At 44.5% G+C, this 24,121-nt stretch overlaps 1 protein-coding gene across 4 annotated transcripts in view; it reads right to left on the reverse strand.

Annotated features, from left to right (window-relative positions):
* Positions 1-9,004: 9,004 nt before the first annotated feature.
* Positions 9,005-24,121, reverse strand: part of ABRACL (ABRA C-terminal like) — a 44,914-nt gene continuing 29,797 nt past the window's right edge. For 2 of the 4 annotated variants that reach the window (XM_019527526.1, XM_019527525.1), the window contains exons 2-3: positions 11,215-11,281; positions 9,005-9,537 (exon numbers count right to left, since the gene is read on the reverse strand). In XM_019527526.1, the coding sequence (XP_019383071.1) occupies positions 9,353-9,537; positions 11,215-11,275 (246 nt within the window). In that variant the 5' untranslated portion in view covers positions 11,276-11,281 and the 3' untranslated portion in view covers positions 9,005-9,352. Of the gene's footprint in view, positions 9,538-11,214; positions 11,282-15,440; positions 15,509-17,513; positions 17,710-24,121 lie in introns of those variants that run through there. The other 2 variants (XM_019527524.1, XM_019527528.1) reach the window with 2 other exon arrangements.

Here is a 24,121-nt window from a genome sequence, read left to right on the forward strand (position 1 = left end):
GAACAAATTATCAACTCCGACCCCCTGCCCTGGGCAGGAACGAGTGTGGGGTCATAATACCCCAGCCAGACATCTATCCAACCTGTTCTTGAAGACCCCCAAGGTAGGAGAGAGCACCACCACTCTTGGGAGCCCATTCCAGAGCCTGGCAGCCCTAACTATAAAGTAATGCCTCCTGATATCAAGCCTGAACCTATTATCAATTTGTGGCTGTTATTCCTTGTTCTCCCAAGTGGTGCTTGGGGGAACAGAGCCTCACCTATTTTCCGCTGGTCCTCCCTGGTGAGTTTATAGGTGGCCACCAGATCCCCTCTCAGTCTTCTCTTGTGGAGGCTGAATAGATTCAGGCCCTTTAGTCTATCTTTGTAGGGCCTGGCCTGCTTCCCCCTGACCGTGCAAGTGGCCATCCTCTGGACCCTCTCAAGGTTAGCCACTTCCCTCTTGAAGTGCGGTGCCCAGAACTGGACGCAGTACTCCACCTGTGGCCTGACCAGCGCCGTGTAGAGGGGAAGGATCACCTCTCTGGACCTGCTTGTGATGCACTTGTAAATGCATTACAAGGTGCAGTTAGCCTTACTGACCGCTTCCTCGCATTGGCATCTCATGTCCATCCTGGAGTCAAGAATGACTCCAAAGATCCCTTTCAGCCACTGTGTTGTTGAGAAGGGTGTTCCTCAGCCTATAGGTATGTTGCTGGTTCCTTCTCCCTAGATGCAGCACCTTGCACTTGTCTGCGCTGAATTCCATCCTATTCTCATCCGCCCACCTCTGTAACCTGTCTAGATCTAGTAGGATTCTGTCCCTCCCCTCCAGCGTGTCCACTTCTCCCCACATCTTTGTGTCATCAGTAAATTTAGACAGTGTGCTTTCCACACCCACCTCCAAGTCGCTGATAAAGATGTTGAATAGCACAGGCCCGAGGACCAAGCCCTGGGGAATTCTACTGCCCACATCCCTCAAGGTCGAAAACAACCTGTCCACCACCACTGTCTGGGTGTGACCATCAAGCCAATTTGCTACCCATCTGACTGTGTAGGCATCAATTTCCCACTAATCAAGCTACCCTTTCTTCAACAATTTGGCTGTTATCTACTGCTGGTGTCTCTTTTTCTTATTTCACAGTCCCAAGACTTTTATCTTTTTTAAAAATCTCAAAACCATCCATGCAGCCCAGTCTTCAGCAGTAGCTACAGTTTCAGCTTTTGGCTGAGCAGCCAAGAACTGCTGACATTCCAGTTGTGAACGGGTTAAAACAATAGCTTTGGTTTGAGCAGGAAAGGGAGAGCGAGCTGAAGATTAGGTACTGTCTGCTATCTATGTGGCCATAACTCTGGGGGAAAAAATTCTTCATTCTGCCTTCCCAAAAACAAGATGTGTCTCTTATTTTGGGGGGCATGGTATGAGGAAAAAATGGTAAGAGGTAATTATTGCAGTTCAGCTTCCACTTATTGTAAAATAAAGTGTTCAAAATATTTACAATGGATTAAACTGAGCTGGGGTGAAGTTTACCTTCTTTTTCAGTTAGTGTAATTGTTTTGTCTGTCCACACCCTTAGGGTCCAGAGATCCCAAACAAAATTAGGTCCCTGTTGTACTAGTTATATTGTTCAGTCACATTCAAAGGCAGTTTCAAGTGTGAAGAGTTTCTGATCCTATTTATTAACACAGCACTGAGGACCACATAGATGGACTTCTGTGATTGCATAGAGCTCTGTTGTTTCTACAAAGGTTGCAGGGTCACAATCCTGTATAACCTAGGACCTGGGCTACATGGAAGTATTTTACCCATTATACCTATGTAATCTCATTTGTACTCTTCACCCACAATAGACTTTTTTTGTTTCATATCTTGTTTTGTTTCAGTTTATCTAAAATTTCTATTCATTCAAGTGACATAATAAGTAAGAAAAAACTCTTCTTATACCAAAATCAGAATGCCTCTCCAAACCATTCTACTGGTGTAAATATATACCTTTGCATTCAAACCTTAGTTTTAAAGCAACAGCGAATTGCTTTAAAAATAGCTTTCAAAAACTGAGAGCAGAACAAACTTCCAATCAATGAGGGGCTAGGCTGCTCTGCCGGGGTCAGAACAAATGGGTTCCCATTCTAGGTCCCAGAACAGGTTCAGAAGGGTCTTGTTTTGTTTGCTTACTGCTCAAAGGCTCCTTTAGTTGGGAGGACTGGCTGAGGTGCTCCTCAGGGAGCAAAACCTGCCTGTGGAAATCCACGGGCTAGGCAACCTGCTTACAGACCACATTTTTTTTTCATTTTAAAAATCATACAGGTTTCCCTTGCTTTATGTGGGTTCTGTATATGAGAATTCGCTCTTAGCGATGACCCTTTTTATACCCAAAATTAATTATATGCGAGGTAAATTCACTCTTAATGCGATCAGCATAGGCATGCTCCCTCCTCCCCCAATCAGGTATGTCTGTGGGGAGAGGGGGAAGGGCCACGGGGCCGGGGCCCCACTCACCCCAGCCCCTGCTGCAGCTGCTCTGAGAGTGACCAGTGCCAGCTACCTGCAGCCGCTGGGCTGTACTGCGCCCTGAGCCCCCCAGGGCTCCAGTTGTCCCCACTTACCCCAGCCCCTGGGCTGCACCATGCTGTGGTGCAGGCAGCTGGCATCGGCTGCTCCCAGGGCTGCTGCAGCAGGGGCTGGGGTGAATGGGGACAAGCAGAGCCCCAGGGGGTTCAGGGCGCATCACAGCCCAGCAGCTGCAGGCAGCTGGCATTGGCCACTCTCAGAGCAGCTGCAGCAGGGGCTGGGGTAGGTGTGGAAAAGCTGCGCCGTACCTTGTGCCCCCCCAGAGGGCTGAGGGGCTGCACCGGGCTTTTCCTGGGGGAGGGGGGTGCCCCTGGATCTACGCGCAGGATGAGTTGCAACCCCTGCCCCATACCCACTGACAGTTCCCCCTATTTTACTCCCTGCTGCATCCCCGGGAGTGGCCGACACCACCTGCCTGCCACGGCTGGGAATGTATTCCTATTTGTTACCTTATAAATTGTGTTCCCTTTATGCAAATTCGATTTATGCACAGTTTTCTGGGAACGCATGTACTGCATAAAGTGACGGAAACCTGTAAAGTTAAGTCAATCTTTAAGATATTTTTTCAGCTTCACTCATGAAGGGGGGGGGGGGGGGGGGGGGGGGGGGGGGGGGGGGGGGGGGGGGGGGGGGGGGGGGGGGGGGGGGGGGGGGGGGGGGGGGGGGGGGGGGGGGGGGGGGGGGGGGGGGGGGGGGGGGGGGGGGGGGGGGGGGGGGGGGGGGGGGGGGGGGGGGGGGGGGGGGGGGGGGGGGGGGGGGGGGGGGGGGGGGGGGGGGGGGGGGGGGGGGGGGGGGGGGGGGGGGGGGGGGGGGGGGGGGGGGGGGGGGGGGGGGGGGGGGGGGGGGGGGGGGGGGGGGGGGGGGGGGGGGGGGGGGGGGGGGGGGGGGGGGGGGGGGGTGTGTGTGTGTGTGAGAGAGAGAGAGAGAGAGAGAGAGAGAGAAAGGAACGGTGAACAAGAGACTATCATTGCCATTTTAAAAATTGTTATAAATAAATAAACTAAGTTCCAAGTGTCCTCAAGCCATCATTAATTTCCCTCAAGCCATCATTAATTGGCTAAGATTAGTACCATGACCCATAACTAACAAGGCAAGAATGATTAGCTTTGTTTCTTAAATTTTAAGTGACTGTGTCATAAGACTTGACAGAAACATACAGCTTCCAGGATAGGACTTCAGAAAGAATTTTTTGAAGGCTCAGTCTAAATGAGGTTTCTTTCTACATGATCAAGAAAGAAAACAACAAAAGGTTAACCTCCTTTTTCTTGTCTGCATTATTAATAAGACCTCTGATGATAAAACAATATAATTGACTTGTTACAGTTTATAATGTTTACTGTCTACCCTTCACTCTTTTTGTAATTGCTTTTATTTTAATTTCTAAATTAAAGTAAAAGCAATTACATTAATTTCTAATCTTCAGATCTGCTTCCCCCCTGTCTTTCATGCACTAGAATAATTTGGAAATGCCTAGTTTGTAAACACTATGGTTAAATGTTTAAATCCAAATTAGAAATTTACTCTTTTTGAATCTTTAAAAATGTACTGAAGACGTATTGAGTTTTGAAAAATGTACTGAACACATTTTGAATAAACATGTATTAAATAAACGTATTGACCCCTTCAAAGTCAATGAGACTGTGACACTGTATTATCACTTACATATTTTAATCATCAATTTTTCTAACCGACCTACCATTATAAATTTTAAACTATTTTTTCCAAGCTATGCATAACTCTCTTACTAGCTTACCTTATATTACCTTACCTTATTACCTAAACAAAGGTAAAAGAACTTTATAATGGCACATAGCTATTAATGGGGTCCCAAATGACTAAAACTTAATGCCTCTTTTCATGACAATGGAGTGAATTCAGAGAGCATTTAACAAGCAGCAAAATGCTATTTTGCAAACTTCCAATATGTTATGTATAATAAAATATTTCTCAGCAGTTCTACCTTTTTTGTGGTGACTGATTATTTATCTCAGTAGATACAATTATAAACTAGTGGGGGGGGGTCTTGTTCTAATTGTGAGATTAAACAAGGCATTGGCTGGTGGGACTCCTGAGTTCATTTCCAAACTCTACCTTTTTTTTTTATTTGAGAAAATCCTTTAACAGCTATGTCTCAATTTATGCATCTGCATATGGACCTACCTCATAGAAGCAAGAGCACCATAATTTTTATAAAAGGTTCCATGTCTACCTACTTAGTATTTTCTGCATATCACGTTCCATAGGAGGTAGGCCTACTCCTTCAAGGAGCTGAACTTCTTAAGGTGTGGAATGGCAACAACCCCACTGCTTTCAAAACATTGTCTTTCCAAGCCAAACCAGTTTTCCAAGACAAAAAGTTATAATGGAGCATGAAACACAGGGCCTTACAAAGGGAGCTGCCCCTCCATATTAAAAATGGAAATACTTTGTATTTACATATCATCTTTCATCCACGATTCACAAAAGACCCCCACTTGAAAGAGTCTGTCTCTAAGCACAATGTGGCTTTCAAAGAACTGCTAAATGCTATTCTGTTAGAAGTTCCTCTTTACGCAGTTATAATTAAATGGACAGGCTTCCTTGGGGAAGAAATTTTCATATTAGGCTCTCCCTGATGGAAAAATAAATGTGGCCAATGAAAAAACACCTCCATCTACCTATAACAAAAATAAAGCCATCCAAGTCCTTCTGAAGTTGTATGTAGAATTTCTGTTTGTGTGCGTGTGCAAGTTCATAATAAGCTGATGCGTTTCTCTGTGTATATGCATGCATACACATACAGGACACAATTCCATGATGTGCCTCAGGAGAAACAAGAGTGGCACAGGCAATAAGACTTATGCCATGTAGATCCTGGATGACTGTACAGCCCCTGCAGTAAGGAAAAACTTCTTCAAAAGATAAGGGTAATGGGTACAATACTTCTGTATTGAAAAAATGCAGTATTGGTAAACACCAAGGTTCATATTTCAGCTTTTCACAGAAAGGAAGTTTGATATGGATTTGATCTGACAGGATATTAGAATGTGCTTGCAGATCAAGATATCCTTTCCTCAGGTATAAGCCTGATATTTAACGTCTCAGATTATCTCAAGTACTTTGATAGAGGTAAGTACAATCCATGATGACATCTCTGCTACATTGTGAGATAACAGTCCCTCAGGAACTATATAGTACCTTGGAGGACTAGCTCCAGTTGCTTAAATATTAATTTATACTCTATTTGGTTTGCAAGCTTGCACTCAAATAGACTAAAATAAACAGAATTGTCAAAAGCAAGTCATAGGAATGATTCTCCAAAGGTAGCTTTAAAAAAATGTCATTGAAGTTTACTGAATTTCTAAAATCAATGATTATATAATGATTCAAGGCTGATATTGTGTTTGATATTAAATAAGTCTTGGAAAATCTGACTCTGAAACATCCCAAAATAGAAATCCTGGAAACTTTTGCCTTGAAAATGAATTCTTCAAAAGATCTAAGCTAGGATTAAGGTTAGATCGTTGACCAAAGGCAGAAACACACACAGTGACCTGCAGAAACAACACATTTGACCTATGTAATGCCAGTTGCTTATTTTTGGGTGATGCTTCTTGTTAATTGTTTGGTCTTCTCCATTTATGGTATTAGTGATATATCCTTTAACAAACCCCAACAGGACTGCCTAATACAGATTTGATGGATAAGTTTTGGACTGACTAGGTCAAAGAGCAGGGAACCAGAGAGCTCTTAGTACACACCACCTTTCCCTGAACACATAACATTTTGTTCAATTGCTTTGTGAGATGTTAATGTCTGAAAAGACTTCCCCCTGGACAAATTATGTCATGTTGGCTACTATATTAAAAAGGATACAGGCCTTGGAAACATTACAAGGGCCATCATATACATATTCTTTGACCTAGCCAAACCACCCGTGCACAAATTTGTTGCAAATGACTGTCAACACTGATAACAAATCTTCTGGTACTGGATCACCTTGTTTTACTCTCTTTTTTCATTTATTTCTTCCTATGGCATTTGTCTTTCTCTTGTCTGAGAACTGTCTTGAAACTGTGCTAAAAAATGTTGATTTTTATTACTCCAGTGGAAACTCATTTTTAAATATCTTGACACTGCCACTTTTGCCCCCACTGTTGGCTTTTATTCAGTGATTATTAAAATGAAAAACTCAGTTCAGAACCTAAGACCACATCTCTTCAATGACAGAGTCTCAATGTGACAGAAATCCTTCTGGGCTTGCTTTAGCCTCACATATGTTCACCTCTTGGCTACCCAGTAGCTCATCTTCAAAGGGAGGAGCGGGAGCACTCTTAATCATGCCTAGCCCATGGTGTCATGGTTAGAGGTCTTAGCTTGGAAAAAGGTCAGTTTAAACCCCACTGGAAGGGAGGGGCAGAGGAGCCTAGAGTTTGGGTCTTCAGCTCTTTGCGGGGGGTGTTATCACTAGGGACCTATTTAATTCACAGTTTTGCAGAAACCGTGACATCCAGGATTGTGTGTGAAATCAACACAAATAAATAAATAAGTACTGGCTCCCCAGTGGGAACAGTAGTCCTCACTGTTGAGAGGAGAAAGCTCCAGCTGGTGAGGCGGCACAAAGGGTATCAGACAAGACACTGCCTGCCCCCTTGTCCTCCCCCCAACCAGGCATCTCAGCCAATCAGTGCCGAGAGACAGGGCCACACAAAGAACAGCCAGCAATCAAGATGACAGCTGCCCCCTCATCCCTTTCCTGGCTGGGGCCTCTCCACCAATAAGCACCAAGGAGCCGGGCCTCTCCGCCAATCCGCACCTAAGGGTGAGGCCACCACAAAATGACCATGGAATTAGAACTTTACGCCACAATCAACCCACAAAAATTAGTAAGTCCCCCCACAATTTAGGTAGACCCATAGTTATAACTATGGAGCTAAAAGGTAGGAAGGTTTCTTCCTCCCCCACCTCCATCCAACAGTCACTAGTCATGGTCCCCACCCCCCCACACCCCCCTGAAATTAACATTGCAAGGGCTTACAGAGTTACCTTCCCAGTGGAATAAGATCCCAACACTGAATAAGTAACTGAAGTCAGACCCTTTCTGAGCATGAACAAGGGCAGGGTGAGTTGCATAGGACAGCTTAGGATCTAAGACTTAGGATCCAAGGGCACCTATACGTCCCTATGTTTCAAAATGGCAGTGGGGCACTTTAACTAAAGCTCAAATTAGCTTTAGTTAAAGGGCCTCCACCACCATTTTGAAGCATGGGACACTGAACACATGTTACACTGCGGGCACTTTAATTAAAGCAGCTCTCAGAACCACCCTAATTAAAGCTCAATATAATCAGTTTTCAGTAGCCAAACTATCAAGAATCCTATTCTTCTGCTACTCTTCTGTCCATAGCATTTTCTTCCTCAGTCTGAGCAAAGTTGAGTAAGTATAAATGGACAGAAGCCAACAAAGTGGCATTATTGAAAGAATTCTGTAACAGGACAAGCTTCCTAATTTCTGGTGGCCTGACAGTAGTCCAACAGGGTGGATAGAGAGGTTCCACAGGTTAGATCCAGCCTATGGGCCTATGTTTGACATCCATGATTTAAAGGATAAATAGAAATATATTATGCCTGATGCATGAATAAGACCTAGGGAAAGTAGCTTGCTTTCCCCTGCTCAGATGATACAAACTACAGAGGTTCTGGAGCAGCCTTAAATTGTACCTGCCACTGTCATAGTGTTTATGGGGCTAAAATACAAGGGGAATTACATGGCTGAGGGAGACCTTGCTATAGTATCCTTCCCACCCCAATCAGGATAGTATACTACAGAGGTGACACTGAGGTAGCAGAATTCAGGTTTGGGGGGGAGGGGGGGGTCACCTGTTGCTACAGGAACATAAGTCAGTGTAATTGCTTGGCCACAATATGGATAAATTATTTCCACTCTGCGATTTGTTGCTATAGGGACTCAGCCTCTTCATAAAACTTATTCAGAGCCAATCTACTTAACACATCTGACTCATTGAACAGTTCCTCCTCCCATTTTTGCTCCCCTCACCGCCACCACCACTAAAGAATTCATGTTCTGTGCTTAATGTTCCTGACTGAGATTATTTTTACCTTACACATCTGTCATATTTCCTGATACATTCATAGTGACCTGTACAGGTTGTTTCTTAATACAGATATACATAATATGAAGGTTCCATGGAATTCTTATAAAAAAACTGAAGAACTTCATGTTGGAAGTTGTTAATAAATGGATCCTTCAATTACCAGCATTATTAATTTTTATGACCAAGAAAAATCAAGCTCACCCTTTGATTTAAGGAAGTCCTACATTTTTCTTTTTCCATCTCCCATGGTGCACTAAGGAGTATAATAATGCACAGCTATTTCCATCTCAGTAGCTGATTTTATTGCAATTAGTTGTAATAAATTCCACTGCTTTCTACAAAGAACAGCAACAATTATATAAATTTAAGCATATTATTTTATTGTATTTTTGTGGCAGGTTTTGATTTGTAAACCCTTATATTTCCAGTTTCGTCTCCGTTTTATATTGTGACAAAAACCATTGGATACATTTTAAAAAATGTATTACCTGAGATTTTAGTTCTTGGATCTTTTACCTTGCAGTACAGTACTGTTCACAGAAAGAATACAAAAGGAAGATTTCCAAAATAGCACAGTTTCCTTGTGACTATAAAGATATAGAAAATTGCATTCAAACACATTAGCATGATTTCCATTGATCTGAAAATTCTGCAAATCATTTTACCTGAAACATATTAACTAATGCATAGAATAAGTGCAATTTGCATTAGTCCTGCAGTAATAAAATGTCAACATTGTCATGAACACCTTGTAAAAGCAGCTCTCCTGGGTAAGTAACAATCTTTCTTCGTTTTGCAGCCTTAAGAGTTCCCACTAAGGCTTCAAAGAGGTTGGCACATTTTTCATCAGCAAAGAGCACACCAAACTTCACACTCAGTTTTCCATCAGCATCTAAATCAGAGATAAAGTGTTACGATACATACAGATTGTCTTTCATTTGAAACACCTTTAGAATATGGATATGAAAGAGTCAAAAACACTGCAGAAGAACTGTGTCTTAGTTCCAGCTCAGCCAATGACCCACTGTGTGACTTCACCTCCATAATATTTAGCATCACTTGCAAGGCATTTGAAATTTATGGATGAAGAGCACTATATAAGAAATTGCTATTCAAAATAAAAAATAATAATTCATGATAATTTCTGATGAGATTCATTTTTAGTGGCTTCATATCTGGGATGAAATAGGTCTCTTCTACTTATTTTTATTGAATAGTTCTGAAAGCATCTCTTACAGACTGGGCCAACCAACCTATTCAAAGCTCTAGGGATAGATTTATTTCAAGACAATTTCTCATGCTGGTTAAATGTTTGAAATCTCAATTAAAAAGCTAATGTGTCCTCCTTGAGTCACAAATAAACTCTTGCAATTGTTTAAATTAATTTTAAAATAACCATCCAATCTAGGTTAGCTCTAAAAGGCAGATAAAAAATATGGAATAAATTAAATGCGTTAACAGTTTGGGTTATGGAAATGAACAGAATTAAACTGGAATAAAACACAGCACTGAACCAAGTAAGAATTGCACAAATTTCATATGTTACCAGCCTATACCTATTAAAAGGGTAGAGTATTAACAATGATAAACTTGTGGTATATTGCACTGAAAAGAATAGTCTTTTTTCCAAATAAGTTCAGGGGATGCAGGTCCTGTGCATTTTAGCATGATGCTCAGAGGTGCTGAGCAGCTACACCCAGTATAACAGGGGCATCAAAGTTATGGCCTCTGGGCCAAATTTTGTCTGTAAAGCCTTTTTATCTGGCCCACAGGGCTCCCCAGAGACACCAGAAGTTGGGCCCTGTGATCCCACTGGGCATAGCCATCGGTGGTGAGCTTGGCTCACCGCCACCTGACCTCATGCTTCTACTGCTCCACACTGTCATGGGAACTTGCAGCACCCTGCTCCTGCCCCCACCCTTGCCAGACGCTGCACACCTGCCTCCCCCACTCCCACCAGACTCTGTACTGCCCCCACTGATGCTGGACCCTGTACTACCCTTGCCTCTGCTAGACCCTGCACTACCCCACTTCTGCATCCACCCCTGCTGGACCCCACATGGCTGCCACAGGACCACTGCAGCAGCTCTCATGCCTCAGATTTGATCCAGCCTGCAAGGAGCCCTGCCTCTGGATCCAGCCCAGGTTTCCAGGTGAGTCTGATACCCCTGCAATAGCACAGTCTTTCTTAGCACCAGGCTAAACCGTTAGTTCAGTAATGACTCCAAAGGAAGAGTACAGTTTCCTATGCTGCCTGGGTTCAGACTGGAACACTTCAACCCAAAGACCAATTGTTAAATCCCAGCACCACTGATATCAGTGGGATTTTTGCTATCAATCTCAAATGGGACCAGGATTTCATCCAAAGGTGCCATCCTGAGCTGGTTCATGCACAGGCTTACCTTTATGATCTAGGCATCCCACTATGGGTGGTGCCACTGAAAGTTAACCATATATATAGTCTTTGAGAGACCTGAGCTTAAGCTTGCTTGGCTGACAAGTGCTGCCAGGTTCATAAACTGATATAGTATGACTATGCTTCAATGATCGATGAGATTACAATACTTACTTGTGGTCCCCAGCCGCCGAATCTCCTCAACTAAGAGGTTTATTTCATGTTCCACGTTCATTGTTGTCTAAAAATAAATGAAAAGTAAGTTATTCGGCATAAACCCACAGTTTCCGTTAACAGACACACAGTTGCCCACTCTCAACTCACAATACTGAACACTGTATTTAAATCCCCATATCTTGTAGATAGTGCCTATGTGATAACCTCAGGCATTATTTTTAAAAACAGTAGATCTCTAATCTTCCTGATTATAAAGGGAAGTTCAAACATGTGGCCCAATTGCATTGTGTAGTCTCAAAGACCAGAAGCTGAGAATCCCAAAAATGTAAAAAATATTTTATTTTTTTAAAGAAACTTGTGAGATTTTTAAGCCACCGTTAGGATTCTGTGGAACTAATTTATAATTTCTGAACATCTGAATATGGCAATACCAAACATATCTGATGGGCTGTTTCATTAGACCAGGGAAGAACCCACCAAATTCACAAGTGGCATGATACAAAGCAATTCCCCTGGCCAAAACAGGCTAAATCATCAGAAGGTTTTCCTTTGCTTTCTCCCAGTCAGCTGCCCATCAAAGACGACATACCGCATGCTTAAATCTACTACAAGATCGTACAGTTGACAGATAGTCCTTCAAACTTCCCTGGCTGTTTCACCCTGTTGCAGTTTTCTATGTCCTGCCAAGCTGTCTGTTTTTTCTGTTTGCAGTATATTGATTGAATATACATACAAACATGTGCAAAGTATCATGAGCAAGTACAAGGAAGTCAAGATATTTGCATAACTATGCCTTCAACATTGTATAGCCATACCTCCCCTGTGAAAACCCACCCCCATACAGCCACACCTCTTCCTCAGAATCAAAATTAAAAGGGTTGAGCTACAGTAGTTAGAATCTGCTCAAGGAACTCCTTCAAACCTTGAGTGTCCCAGATTAGGCTAAGCCCTGGCCTAGTTCCTGCCTGCTCCAGTTCTTGCCCTAGTTCCTGCCTGCTCCACCCTTGATTTTTGTCTAGCCTGACCCTCCTCCTTCCCCTCAGTATTTTGACTCTGAGCCTAGCCTGGGCTTATGATTTAGACTTTGATCCTGGCTCAGACCCCAGACCTTCAATCCTTCTCTAGCCATTGCTCTGAACTATCTACACCTTGGTGTTTGATCTAAGACCCAATTCTGTAAGATGCTGTGCACCTTTTAAATCATGCTGAGTCCTTAGTGTGCAAGACAATGACAGTGTGCAATGACATGAGTCTCAGCATTTTACAAGGTTGGCCTCAAATCATATGCTCATAAAGTATAAGAAATGGAGCCTAGAGGTTATGTGGGATACATGACAAACACCAGGTCATCTACCATAATACTGTTAAGAGAAAGTCTATGTAATACAGTGCTTAAAAGGCTAGTGATAGCTGGCACCTTGCCTACACCAGCAAAACTGAACCAGCTGTAGCAATGGTCAGGAATGAGGCATCTGCCCTACTGTGGACAGTAATGTCAATAATTAATTATTTTCAGTCGTAGTGATCCGAGAGAACTATTAGAAGGCAATATTTGGCCTGGTATTTGTACTGTAAAACTCTCTTGATCTGGCTTTGAAGTGCAACCTCCCTTTGCATATCATGCATATCAGTTTTACACAACAATTTAGAGCAGGAAGTGAAGAGGCACTTACTAGCTAGAAAGACTGTAATTGCCCAAAGTTTTATTTAGCTAAGATGCCAGGGTTAATAGCCCAATGCTATATGCACAAGTTTTCAGGATCTCTCATACTTTATCTAAAAGTCAGCAGAAGCAACAGCACAGTAATTTTACACCATGCTGATGCATTAATTGACAATCGCAGAAAACTGACCGAATCTGCACCATTTCCTGCAGTACCTGGGGTTTTCTGGGAAATCACCTGTGGTAAATTAAGCAGCTTAATTTGCAAGAACTGAAAAGATCACAACAGGAAGTGCTGTGAAAAAAAGCAAGTAAAAGAAACCTGACTGGACAAGTTCACTATTTTGAGAGCTGTATTATCTCACCAAAATCTGAGCCTTTGAATGACCCAGAAGTCAAAATCAGTTCTTGGAAAAAGGATGGGGAATCACTTGCCTCTCCCCCAAGAACAGCCTGGATGTATATTTTGAAATTACTGATGTTTTGTTAAAAATGGTTAACTCATTTGACCAGGTCTGATCAAGTGTTCAGACAGAAGTCTGAACTGATGGTCAGAAGGGTGCCTTTTGCTCCTTTTGTGTGTGGAGTCATATCAGCACATTTTGATGCTTTTACTATATTGAACACCTTCAGCACACAAACAAAATCCCACTAAGTAAGAGCAGACTATATTATTTTCTTGGTTACAAACCAAAAGAATCCAGCTACTTTCCATTAACAAGTAATTTAAATTAGTAGAACCAGGCTTATTTATGAAACCAGCTAGCTGAAACAAATAGCTCTTCCACCCTAACTATTAGCACATATTACCATCCAAACAAAAGCCACATACAGGGTACACATGGCTCTAGAAATGTCACTACTATTGTTTTTGAATTTTTAAAATTTTTGGGGGTTTTTTTTGATGTTTTATAGGTCTGTGAAAGAGGCAGAAAAGACCAAAGAAGCTGAGAGACAAAGCATTAAAGAAGAATCAGATAGGGCTGCACTCCCACTGGTTTAAACTAAGAGACTACATTTTGGGCAGAGTGCTATCTGAAAGGGTTTGGAAGCTGTGAGCATTAAAGCTTTCTCCAATGTCCAGAGAAACAGCACTTTTTACCAGTTTTGTGGATAATCAGGATTATATCAAAGATATCTTGTTCCATCATAATTTTTTCTTCCAATCAGAAACAACCTGCAACAGCTCAGGGCCAAATGGGTAATAAAAGTTTAGCAGTAGTTACATCTCCAAAACCTGTATTACATATATCAAAGCAAGAAGGGGAAGAAATTGGTTAAGACATCCCAGGTTCAGGTTTCAGACTTCGTGTCTGTATTTTTTTCATATAAATGGGAGCAAGCTTGTTCTACAGTTACTGAAATAATAAACATGGGAATAAATAGTTTTTGTGGGGCCATATTTTGTTATCACCAATTGTAAGTAATTCCTCATCTTGTGCTGAGGGCTGATTAGAAAAAAAGTCAGCTCCACAACTTGTGTGCCTTTATAGGAAGATAAGCCTCTTAACACAAGCATGAGGAACCCACACTTCCTCCTTACAACAAGAGAACATGATTTATCATAAATATGAAAGTGGATACAGTATTAGCAAATGCTGTACAGAAGTCTAATCACATATGCTGCAATGCCACCACCTCTTCAAAATGTGTTTTAAATGAAATGGCAACACAGTTTCATAGTTTTAATCATGACATGCTAGGCTGATGGTATAAATAAATTCTACTTCATTTCTGAAACTTTCTGCAGTAAAGAAATGCTTAGTATTGGACAAGACACAGAAGAAACCAGGACCCCTACTCCAAAGAGCTCACCAACTAAGGAACAATTTTCAAACATTCTCAGGTATAACCCTCACTTCTGTGAGTATCATCAATGATTTATATTTAAATAGCACTATTTAAAATTAATTTAGGATGTCTATCACATGCCACCAATCAGGAAGAAAACCTTGGACCCCAAAATGAGATCACTTGTGTGTGCCGGCTCCTACTATGGTCAAAGGAAATTGTTGAGGATATGATTGGGGAAATAGATCCAATGTTAACATTTTAAGCATACTTTAATATTGACTTTATTTTGGTGAAGTCCTGTGTACCAAATCTCAAAGTAGAAGTCAGGCCTAAACCTATTGTGACAGCCAACATAATTTTCACTAGTCACTACAAAAACAGAATTTCACTTTACCTCCTGAAAATGTATCTAGGTGAAAATACAATACTACATTGTCAACTTATCAGGAAGCATGCTGATTTTGTAGTCCACTGTACTTAGCTTTTACCTGTAAAGTAACTGAAGTTATGACTACATGATGTAGTGCTCGTTTTAGATCAACAGACCACTTCTATTCCCATTGAATCTCATTGATCTGTGGAACCAGAACTGGGTTTTTAATGTTACCTATATCATACAAAGCTATACTGATGCAAAACTGCAGTGCTATAATCCATCCAGTCCCAAACCATTTACCACAGCAACATCTTAATCCCCATACTAGGATCTCCTAGGATAGACTTAAATTCCTCCCAGAATCCTAATGAAGTAAATAGGACACTATACCTGAAAGCCTGCTTTCTTGAAAAGCCTGTTGCAGAACCAGGGCCCAAAAAATCTATTTCAAGAGATGCCTGATCAAGCCAACAAAAAAAAATCAGTTACTAAGATTAGACATTGTGTCAGAGTGATGTAGCTGTGGCTGTAAGGGAATTATGCAAGAGGTGAGGATTTCTTAGGGTGATATCTTTTATAGGACCAACTGCATAGCTGAGGTAACTGCATAATTACACCATGTTACACTTGGGAATGTCTGAAAGATCATTCCTCAGTTTGTGAGCTCTTTGAAACAGGACCCTTTGCTAAATATTTAATCATTCAAACTATGAAGAGAATGTGGTAGAATTGCAGCATATCCCACGTATGGGATGGTTTGGAAAGGGATGATCTGCTTCAGGAAGGGGGGTGGAGTAGATAACATGATGACTAGAAAATGGTTAGAGGGCTGGGGAATATGAATTATGAGGAGAGGCTGAGGAAACTAGTTTGGAAAAGAGAAGACTGAAATAATAGCAGCCTTCAGCTCCCTGAAGGGGGGTTCAGAGAGGATGGAGCTGGACTGTTCTCAGTGGTGGCAGATGACAGAACAAGGAGCAACGGTCTCAGCAGCAAGGGAAGTTTAGGTTAGATATTAGGGAGACAAGATTCTCTGGGTAAATCTGATACCTTTTATTAGACCAACTCAAATAGTTGTACATTCTTCTGTGCAAGCTATTGGGGACAATTACCCTTTGTCAGGCAGAGGAAGATATTATGAAACTTTCACATGAGGAGGGTAATAGAGCACTGGAACAGGTTACCCAGATGGGCTGTGGCATCTCCATCCTTGGAGGTTTCTAAGCCCCAGGCAGATGAAGCCTTGGCTGGGACAAGGTAGTTGGGGCTGGCCCTGCTTTAAGCAGAGGGCTGGACACAGTGACAGAATTGACCACCTGATGTCCCTTTCAGCCCCCATTGTCTAGGATCCCCTGCCCTCTGGCCTTAGGGACAGAAGTTACACATAAACCCATGGGTGACTGCGCGGGTCAGGGCAATTGGCTGTAGCGGTAACTCCCCCTCCTCCAGTCATCACGATCGGCTGTGAGGGGGACTGCAGGGATTGCTTCTCCTGGCGTCCCCACTCTCTGGCCGGCGCTCTCAGGGAGGGGGGTACCAGTGCTTTTGCCTGCTCCCCTGCCCATCGCCTAAGCAGGGAACGCTGCTTGTCAGAGAGTGCACCAGTGCTCTCAGGGGGTACCTGTGCACCCCCTACATGTCACCACTGCATAAACCAGTTGCAGTGATCAGAAACTTGTTTAAACCTGCAACAAAACAGAAACTCAGGGCACATAAACTGGTTTCAAAATAGCCCAAATGGTTTAAGATAAACCTGGTTAAATGTAGTATCAGATTTAACCACTGGTGGGGTGTATGCAGGGGAGCATGGCACATGCACCCCCTGAGTTGGCGCTTGACCGCCCCCCCTCCCCCACTGCCTGCAGGAGCTCACCTCTGCCTGTGGGAGCTCGCTGTGGCCCCCCAGCCTCCAGGAGCCCACAGTGTTCATGGATTTAACAGATTTGGGTCAAACTGGTCTATGCAATGTCTGTCCCAGACCTGGAGGTCCCTGGCTGCCCGGCTTCTCTGGGCAGAGTTCTCCATGCCGAGGAGGTGGTGCATACACTGCACCCTCCCCTCTGGCTGAAGACCTCCGAGTGCAGCCGGAGAGGGCAGCAAATGCGCTTAATATCCCCCAGCACCTTTCACGCGAGCAGGCGGAGGCAGGAGAGGCTCGGGGGGATGCCGGGCTCGCAGCTCTGCCAGTAAAACCCAGCAGCAGAGTAGGTTCCTTGCCAGAGGGGCTTGGAGGAGCTGCAGCCTGAGGCTCCGGGAGGGGAGGGGAAAGCCGGCTGGTGCCTGAGGCGCGGCACAATACAGCCCTGCCTGCGGGCGGTGACTAATTTCGCCCGCGGGGCTGGGCGCAGGCTCTCTCCAGGGACTAGAGGCGGCCGCCTCTGCCCCGGGCTGCATCCCCGCAGCCTCCCGGCGCCTGGGGGCATCGCCCCCGCCCCGGCCCCCGCGACCCCGGCCCAGACTCACCCGCCTCTGTCCTGTCGCGCGGCGAGAGGGAGCTGTGGCTGAGCCGGGAGGAAGCGGGGGCGGGAGGCAGAGCAAGGTGCAGGGCAAGCCACAGCAGCCGGGGCCGCCCACAGGGCTGGGAGGCGCCCGGGGCTCCCTTCCTGCTCCCCGCGGAGGGGGAGACACCGAACCGGCTCTGGCCAGCCCCCGGGCAGGACTGGACAAGGACCCCCGCGGCTGGAGCAAGCCCAGCCCACTGCTGAAGCCGGCTGCTGCATGCCAGGGCCCCGCACGCACCGCTCAGGATCCCGTCCTCTGGGAAGGCGGGCTCGGAAGCTCCCTGCCCGCAGGGGCTGGGGGCTGACTCGGATTGCCCGCCGCGACGGGCTTGTGGGCGGCTCGTGCCCCTCCCCAGTGCAAGATTCGGCTGCCCGCTTGCTGCTCTGGGCAGCGTAGCTCCTATCTGCCTTGCAGGCTGGTTTTAACTCCTTCCAATAAATCAGAAAATCACAGAACATGAGGGTTGGAAGGGACCTCAGGAGGTTACCTGATCCAACCCCCTGCTCAAAGCAGGATCAGCCCCAACTAGATCATCTCAGCCACAGCTTTGTCCAGCCAGGTTTTGAAAACCTCCAAGGATGGAGCTTCCACCACCTCTCTGGGTAACCTGTTCCAGGGTTATACTACCCTCCTAGGGAGAAAAGTCTTCCTAATATCTAACACAAACCTCCCTTGCTGCATCTTGACACCATCGCTCCTTGTTCTGTCATTTGCCACCACTGAGAACAGTCTGGATCCACCGTCTTCACAACCCCACTTCAGGTAGTTGAAGGCTGCTATTAAATCCCCCCTCAGTCTTCTCTAGACTAAATAAGCCCAGTTCCCTCAGCCTCTCCTCAGAAGTCCCGTCCCCCAGCCCCCTCACCGTTTTTGTTGTCCTCTGCTGGACTCTCTCCAATTTGTCCACATCCTTTCTGTAGTGGGGGGCCAAGAACTCCCCCCAGTAAATTCTTGAGCTGAAATAGTCTTCCTCCTCAGCTGATTATCTTCTCCTGTCTTGTCAGGCAGCCACCATCCCCTCCCAAGCTTTCTTTCCTTAAACTGAATAAATCTAGTGGTCTTTGGGTGTGTTTACATGTGCCAATTTAAGGTACATTAGCCATTTTTAAGGCACATTAAAGGTGCAGGTGTACATGGGAGCACCCTTAATGAGCCTTTAAAATGGCAATTTTAGGCTATCCAATCCTAAATTTGATACCTGCAAAAGCTGTTTAACACACGTGTAGATGCACTAAGGCACATTAGCGCTGTGTTTGTCAACCGACTTGGGACTAACTTTAGTCCTAAGTCAGTCTGCATACCATGTTAATGCGCCTTAGCACGCACACCTGTAAGCACATGCCTAAATCACTTTAATGCGCATAAAGTTTAGGCATGTGTAAAAGCACGTGTAGACATGCCCTTTGTCTCCTCTTGGAAGAGAACTTCTCCCTCAGGGAAAGATCCAGGAGCTTCACTTCACATCTTGCCCCCCACCCCCTTTGATTCCTGCTCTAGCCAAAGTTTCAAACCAGCTGCCTGGCAGCAGCAGCAGCATTTCTAGTCAGGCAGGGATTGAGGGAGTCCATTGACTTCATGGCTCACGAACAGCCGCCTGATTCTTTCTAAACCCTTCATTTCACAGATGCTAAGGACCCTCTCTCCTTTTTAATGGTCATGATGTTCCACTGATCCAGTGGACAATTCTGCTGTCTGTTTGGTGCTCTGGGTAACATAGCTCTTATTTCACAGCCTTATGGACTGTTTTTAACTCATTCCAATAAAGTCACATTTATTTTTGCTTCAATCTTACCCTGAATAATACAGCCCTAGGATCCTAGCATATTAGGAAAGCTTCTAGTTTCTTTTCACCTGGAGAAAAATGTGTGACATGTTATATATCATGATGATGCACCTTACCACACATACCACCCTTTCCAAAATCCTAGCTCTGCCTATGTTCTCTATTCTTCAGTTGTCCACTCTGAGTTCATCTTTCTTGATGAGACCTGAACAAGTATTTCGGATGAGCTCTTGCCAATACCTTCTACAATGGCTGTATGCTCAGTTCATCTTATTTGCCTTTTTTCACTATGACATTGCCTTTTTCATATTAGAGGCTCATTATTATCCTATAATCATCCAGCACACTCAAATCTTTCTTCTCCTCAATTACATACAATGGTGAGCTCCCTTTTCGTAAGAGAAAGTCTTACTATTAATTCCTAATTGAGTGATCTTGCAGTTTCTCCTATTGAATTTCATGCCCTTGTTATATTACTTCAGTTCTCTAGGTTGCCTTGTATGATATTCTGACCCTCACAGTCCTACTTTTTGTTCCAAGGTCATTAATGCACTTACTAAATAAAATTAGTGCCAAGGCATGGCAAAGTGGGGGCTCCCTGACTAGCCACAGTGCTAGTCTCCCCAACTGCCTCTGGGCATGCCGCCCACCTTTCTCGCCTGCCATGCCTTGATGACACATAATTAAGATGTTAATTAGGCGTGAGGCTGCCCTTCAAACACCCTGGTCTCCTGGGCCTATGTATGCAGCTCCAACCACCTCTATACTGCATCCCAAGCCTCGCAGATGTTCCTAACAGCTGAGCTCTGCTCCGGCCTGAGGCTGGGCTCAATTCATCCCAGTGTTAGGCCTCTTGCTTTCTGCCCTATTATGGGCCACACTCATACCTCCTCCCTCTCACTGAGGCCTCTCCCACTCCACTGCCTCTTACATGGTCTCTCTCATATGCCCCTCCTTTTCCCGGGGCCACACTCACCCTGCCAGCAAACGCACGGCCTCTTGGGCCTCTCCCACAACCTTTATTCGAGCGAGCGCTGGGCAGTTTGCAGAACGCTGGAGTGACTCTGCCTGTAGTACCTCACCGGGTCACTTACCCAGCTGCTCTGAATTAGGGGCTCCTGACTCACCCTGTTGTTTACCCATGGCACTTCCTCAGCTGCTCCACCCAATCAGCCTGTGGCCCACCTGTGGTCTCAGGTGCCTGAAGGCTTACCTGGACCTAACCTGGCCCCCATGTTAGCAGGGTCTACCTTCGAGCCCCCTGCTCACTGGGACCCACCTCACACCCTTTCCTCACAGGGCCTCATCCCAGGCCCCCTGTTCACAGGGCCTCATTACTCACCCCTCTCAGCATTCACATGTTGTAGCTATATCCCAACCCCTAACTCTGGCCTGTTTCCTTGGGCTCTGAGCCCCTCACTTTCACTGGGCTCCTTCCCCCAAATACACACACAGTCGGGGCCCCTAGCCTCTGGGCTCCTTGCCTCTTCACTAGGCTCTCCAGGCCTCCCAACTGCCACTCAGGTGCAGGCTGTCAAGTGTCGCTCTGCACCTTCGCCTCCACTGAGGCCCATACTCTGCCCCCCTATGCTGGGGCCTGGGATCACACACACACCCCACAGGCTCAGGTGGCCGCAGCCATGCCTGGCCCCACTCTCCACTCTCCGAGGTCTTGCACCCCACACAGGCTCAGGTGGCTGCAGCCATGCCTGGCCCTCAATTACCTCCGATGTTAACTGGCCCACCTGAAGGTGAGGACTGGGGTTTAGGCACCCCTACTCGCCTTCCACCGGGGAGGTAGCTGGCCTGGCATTTCCAGGGGACTGTTCCATCACAAACAGCCCCACCAAGCCACCCATCCCTAGCAGGGTGCAGTTTTAGGTCTTGCCCAGGACCAAGAGCCTCCTAACCATCCCCATCAGCTCTTGCCCTTACCTCCTGGTGTTACCAGAGCAGCAGCCAGATGTTGTTTCCTCCGTACCAGGCAGCAGAGTGCTACCTCCAGCCCTGCCGGCCTGAATCTTAAAATGGCCACTTATCAGAGCTGGGTCGCACCTGCCGGTTGCCTCTTCAGGCTCTTAAAGTGGCAGACACCAGAGGTGCTCTGCCACACACCTTCCTCCCTTAGCATAGTTCCTGGGGGAGGTTCCCCCTGCTGCTTCATCAAAGCAGGCTCCCCCTCAGAGCCCATGAAGGCCCTCGAGTGGCAAGCACCCACAAAGGTGCTCTACCACACACCTCCCCCCTTAGAATGACATTCAGGGGCTTCGCTTGGCTGCCTCCTCTGATGACTTTGTCCCAGTCTACTGCAACCCTGCCATGTGGTGAGCACCTCAACCATGCTCCGCCACACAATGTCATTGATGAATTTAATAAATAAGCCCTATCCCCAAGAAACTCCTTAAACTTGATACTTTCTTTTCAGCAGTAGTCTTTATCCTCTACTCTTTAGCAGTTCCTTACCCACTTACAATCCATTCTTGTCCACCTTAAGTATTAATTTCCCACATGGCACCATATCAGGTCCATTACTGACCTAACATATTTCCTTTCTCTAAAAAATAATTTAACTTACTGAAGACATAAAGTTAAACAGGCATGATCTACCTTTGATATAGCCATGTTAAATTGTACCCTATTTTCCATTTGCCCCAAGTCTTTACAGTGTAACACAGAGGCAATGGGCTGACAGATCACTTTTTTTTTCTCTTTCCTGAGCTACATTCATATAACAAGGTAGTGAGAGTGCCATGGAGCTGTAAGTCAGAGGTATTCTAAGTGAATTAACTTGCCCAATAAAACAGAAGCCAGGAAAACTTGCCTTTGCAAATTCAGACATGTTACTGGAGTCCAAACACTCTTATTTTGATAGTATTTTTTTTAAGTGTTCATATTTTTAATGATAAAATTAACTTACTGTCTACTGTTTTAGTAGCAAGGAAGGTGAAGTAAATTTTGGCTGGACACAGCCAGGAAAATAATATACAATACTATTTCTTGCACAACAGGGAGCTTCATTTGCAAATTTGATAATACATCTTCACAAAATCAAAGGGTCTTTTTTACACAAGAAAAAGAAAAATCATTTAATCTAATTTTAGTAAGGCAGTTCTTACTAAAAAACTAAAACAGTGGTACTCAACCTTTTGGCCCTGCAGACTAAACAAGTAACCCAGGAGCCTGGAACTGCCCAATCCAGCTCACGGGGCCTAGAGCTCTCTATGGGAGAGCACTGCTCTCCTACTACCAAATTACTGGACTCATGGGGAGCCCCACAGGCTAGATGACACTGTGCTGTGGACTAGATCTGGCCCATGGGCCAGGAGTTGAGCACCCCTGAATCGGAAATTAACAATCAGAAATAAAGAAGGATTAAAAGATTGCAAAATCAGTTACTTCAAGTTAGAAAATGCTGGAATGAATATTGCCCATGTAACCTTACTTAAGTTTGCTTTTGCTTATGCATGATGATAAAGTCTTTATTGCTATGATGTTTTGCACATAACCCCAAATTCACTCAGGACACATTTCAGTCTGCTCTGGGAATGACTTGGGATTATGTAGTGAAATAATATATTCTTTATTACCAAACCTTAGTCATCCTCAGATGCCTGTTGTGTGTAGGATCCCTGCCTCACTTGTAAAATATTGGGTTGAAATCTCTGGATTTAACTTGTGAATTATGTGTAGGTGGCTGCACATTAAGATGTTGCTGCATAACTGCACTTGAGAATCAATGCTACAGAGGTTGTAAAGTTTACAGCAGATGGGAGAACAGATTTTAGGAAAAGGAAGGATGGTCTTGTGCTTATGGCAGTTGAATGATGCTCTGGAGAGCTGGATCAGGTTCCTCTGTGGTACTTGGCAAGTCTTTTCCACCGAACCCCTCAGATGTGGTCGCTGCCACACATAATAATAATAGGTTGCCTCATAATGTATATGTACAACCTGGATGAAATAAAATGTTGTGGACAATGTTTATTCCGTCATTCTCTAACTTGCAACTGTTTGACTTCAGTATCTTTTAATCCTTTTTAATTGGTAACATTATTCTTTTCTAATTTTCTAAGCCACTGGGGCATGAATTAGTTTACTGACAGGAGCAATCTTCACTAAGATTAGGCAAAGGTATTAGTTTTTTAGTATTCCCATATTTTTTATGAAATTTTGGTGAAATGTTATTTAAATATTAAAGCACCTACATATTTTTATGTTCAATTGTATTGTGATCTTTGTGAAAATCCACATTTCGTCACTCAGTCTTACCAATATATTGGAATGATGAAAATTCAGCTGTATTCAAATGAAATGGGATTTTTGAATGAAAAGCATTCTGAGCGCTACACAGGCAACAATATAAAATAATGTAACTGTGCACAAGATGTACAGAGGTCTTATATTTTTCATATTATTATTTGGCTATATTTTTGAAGATCTCTGTTTTACAATGCTGAGTACAGTACAGTGTTGAGCGATATACTAAGAGCAACAGTTTATGCAAAGAATCCGCAATAACCTTTTTAGAACACAAATAACAGCAGAAGTTAGGATTATGGAGCAAATATTATTTTCCTGTTTTCTTATTAACTCTGCGCTTCTGGGATTATGATGTTGGTTTTAAATGTTTAGGAAGTTTGAATTTCTCAGTTATTCTATCATTATGACCATACCAGCAAGGTGGACCTTTATCTAAATAATAAAATGACTATTGTGCATGGTTTATCCTTAATGGAATATGGGTGTCAGGTCCCGTAGCCTCTCCTCATAGGGCCTGCCCTGCTGCCCC

Source organism: Gavialis gangeticus, unplaced genomic scaffold (genome assembly GCF_001723915.1).
Source record: "Gavialis gangeticus isolate Ggan-Ray unplaced genomic scaffold, GavGan_comp1, whole genome shotgun sequence".
NCBI classification, from domain to species: Eukaryota; Metazoa; Chordata; order Crocodylia; family Gavialidae; genus Gavialis; species Gavialis gangeticus.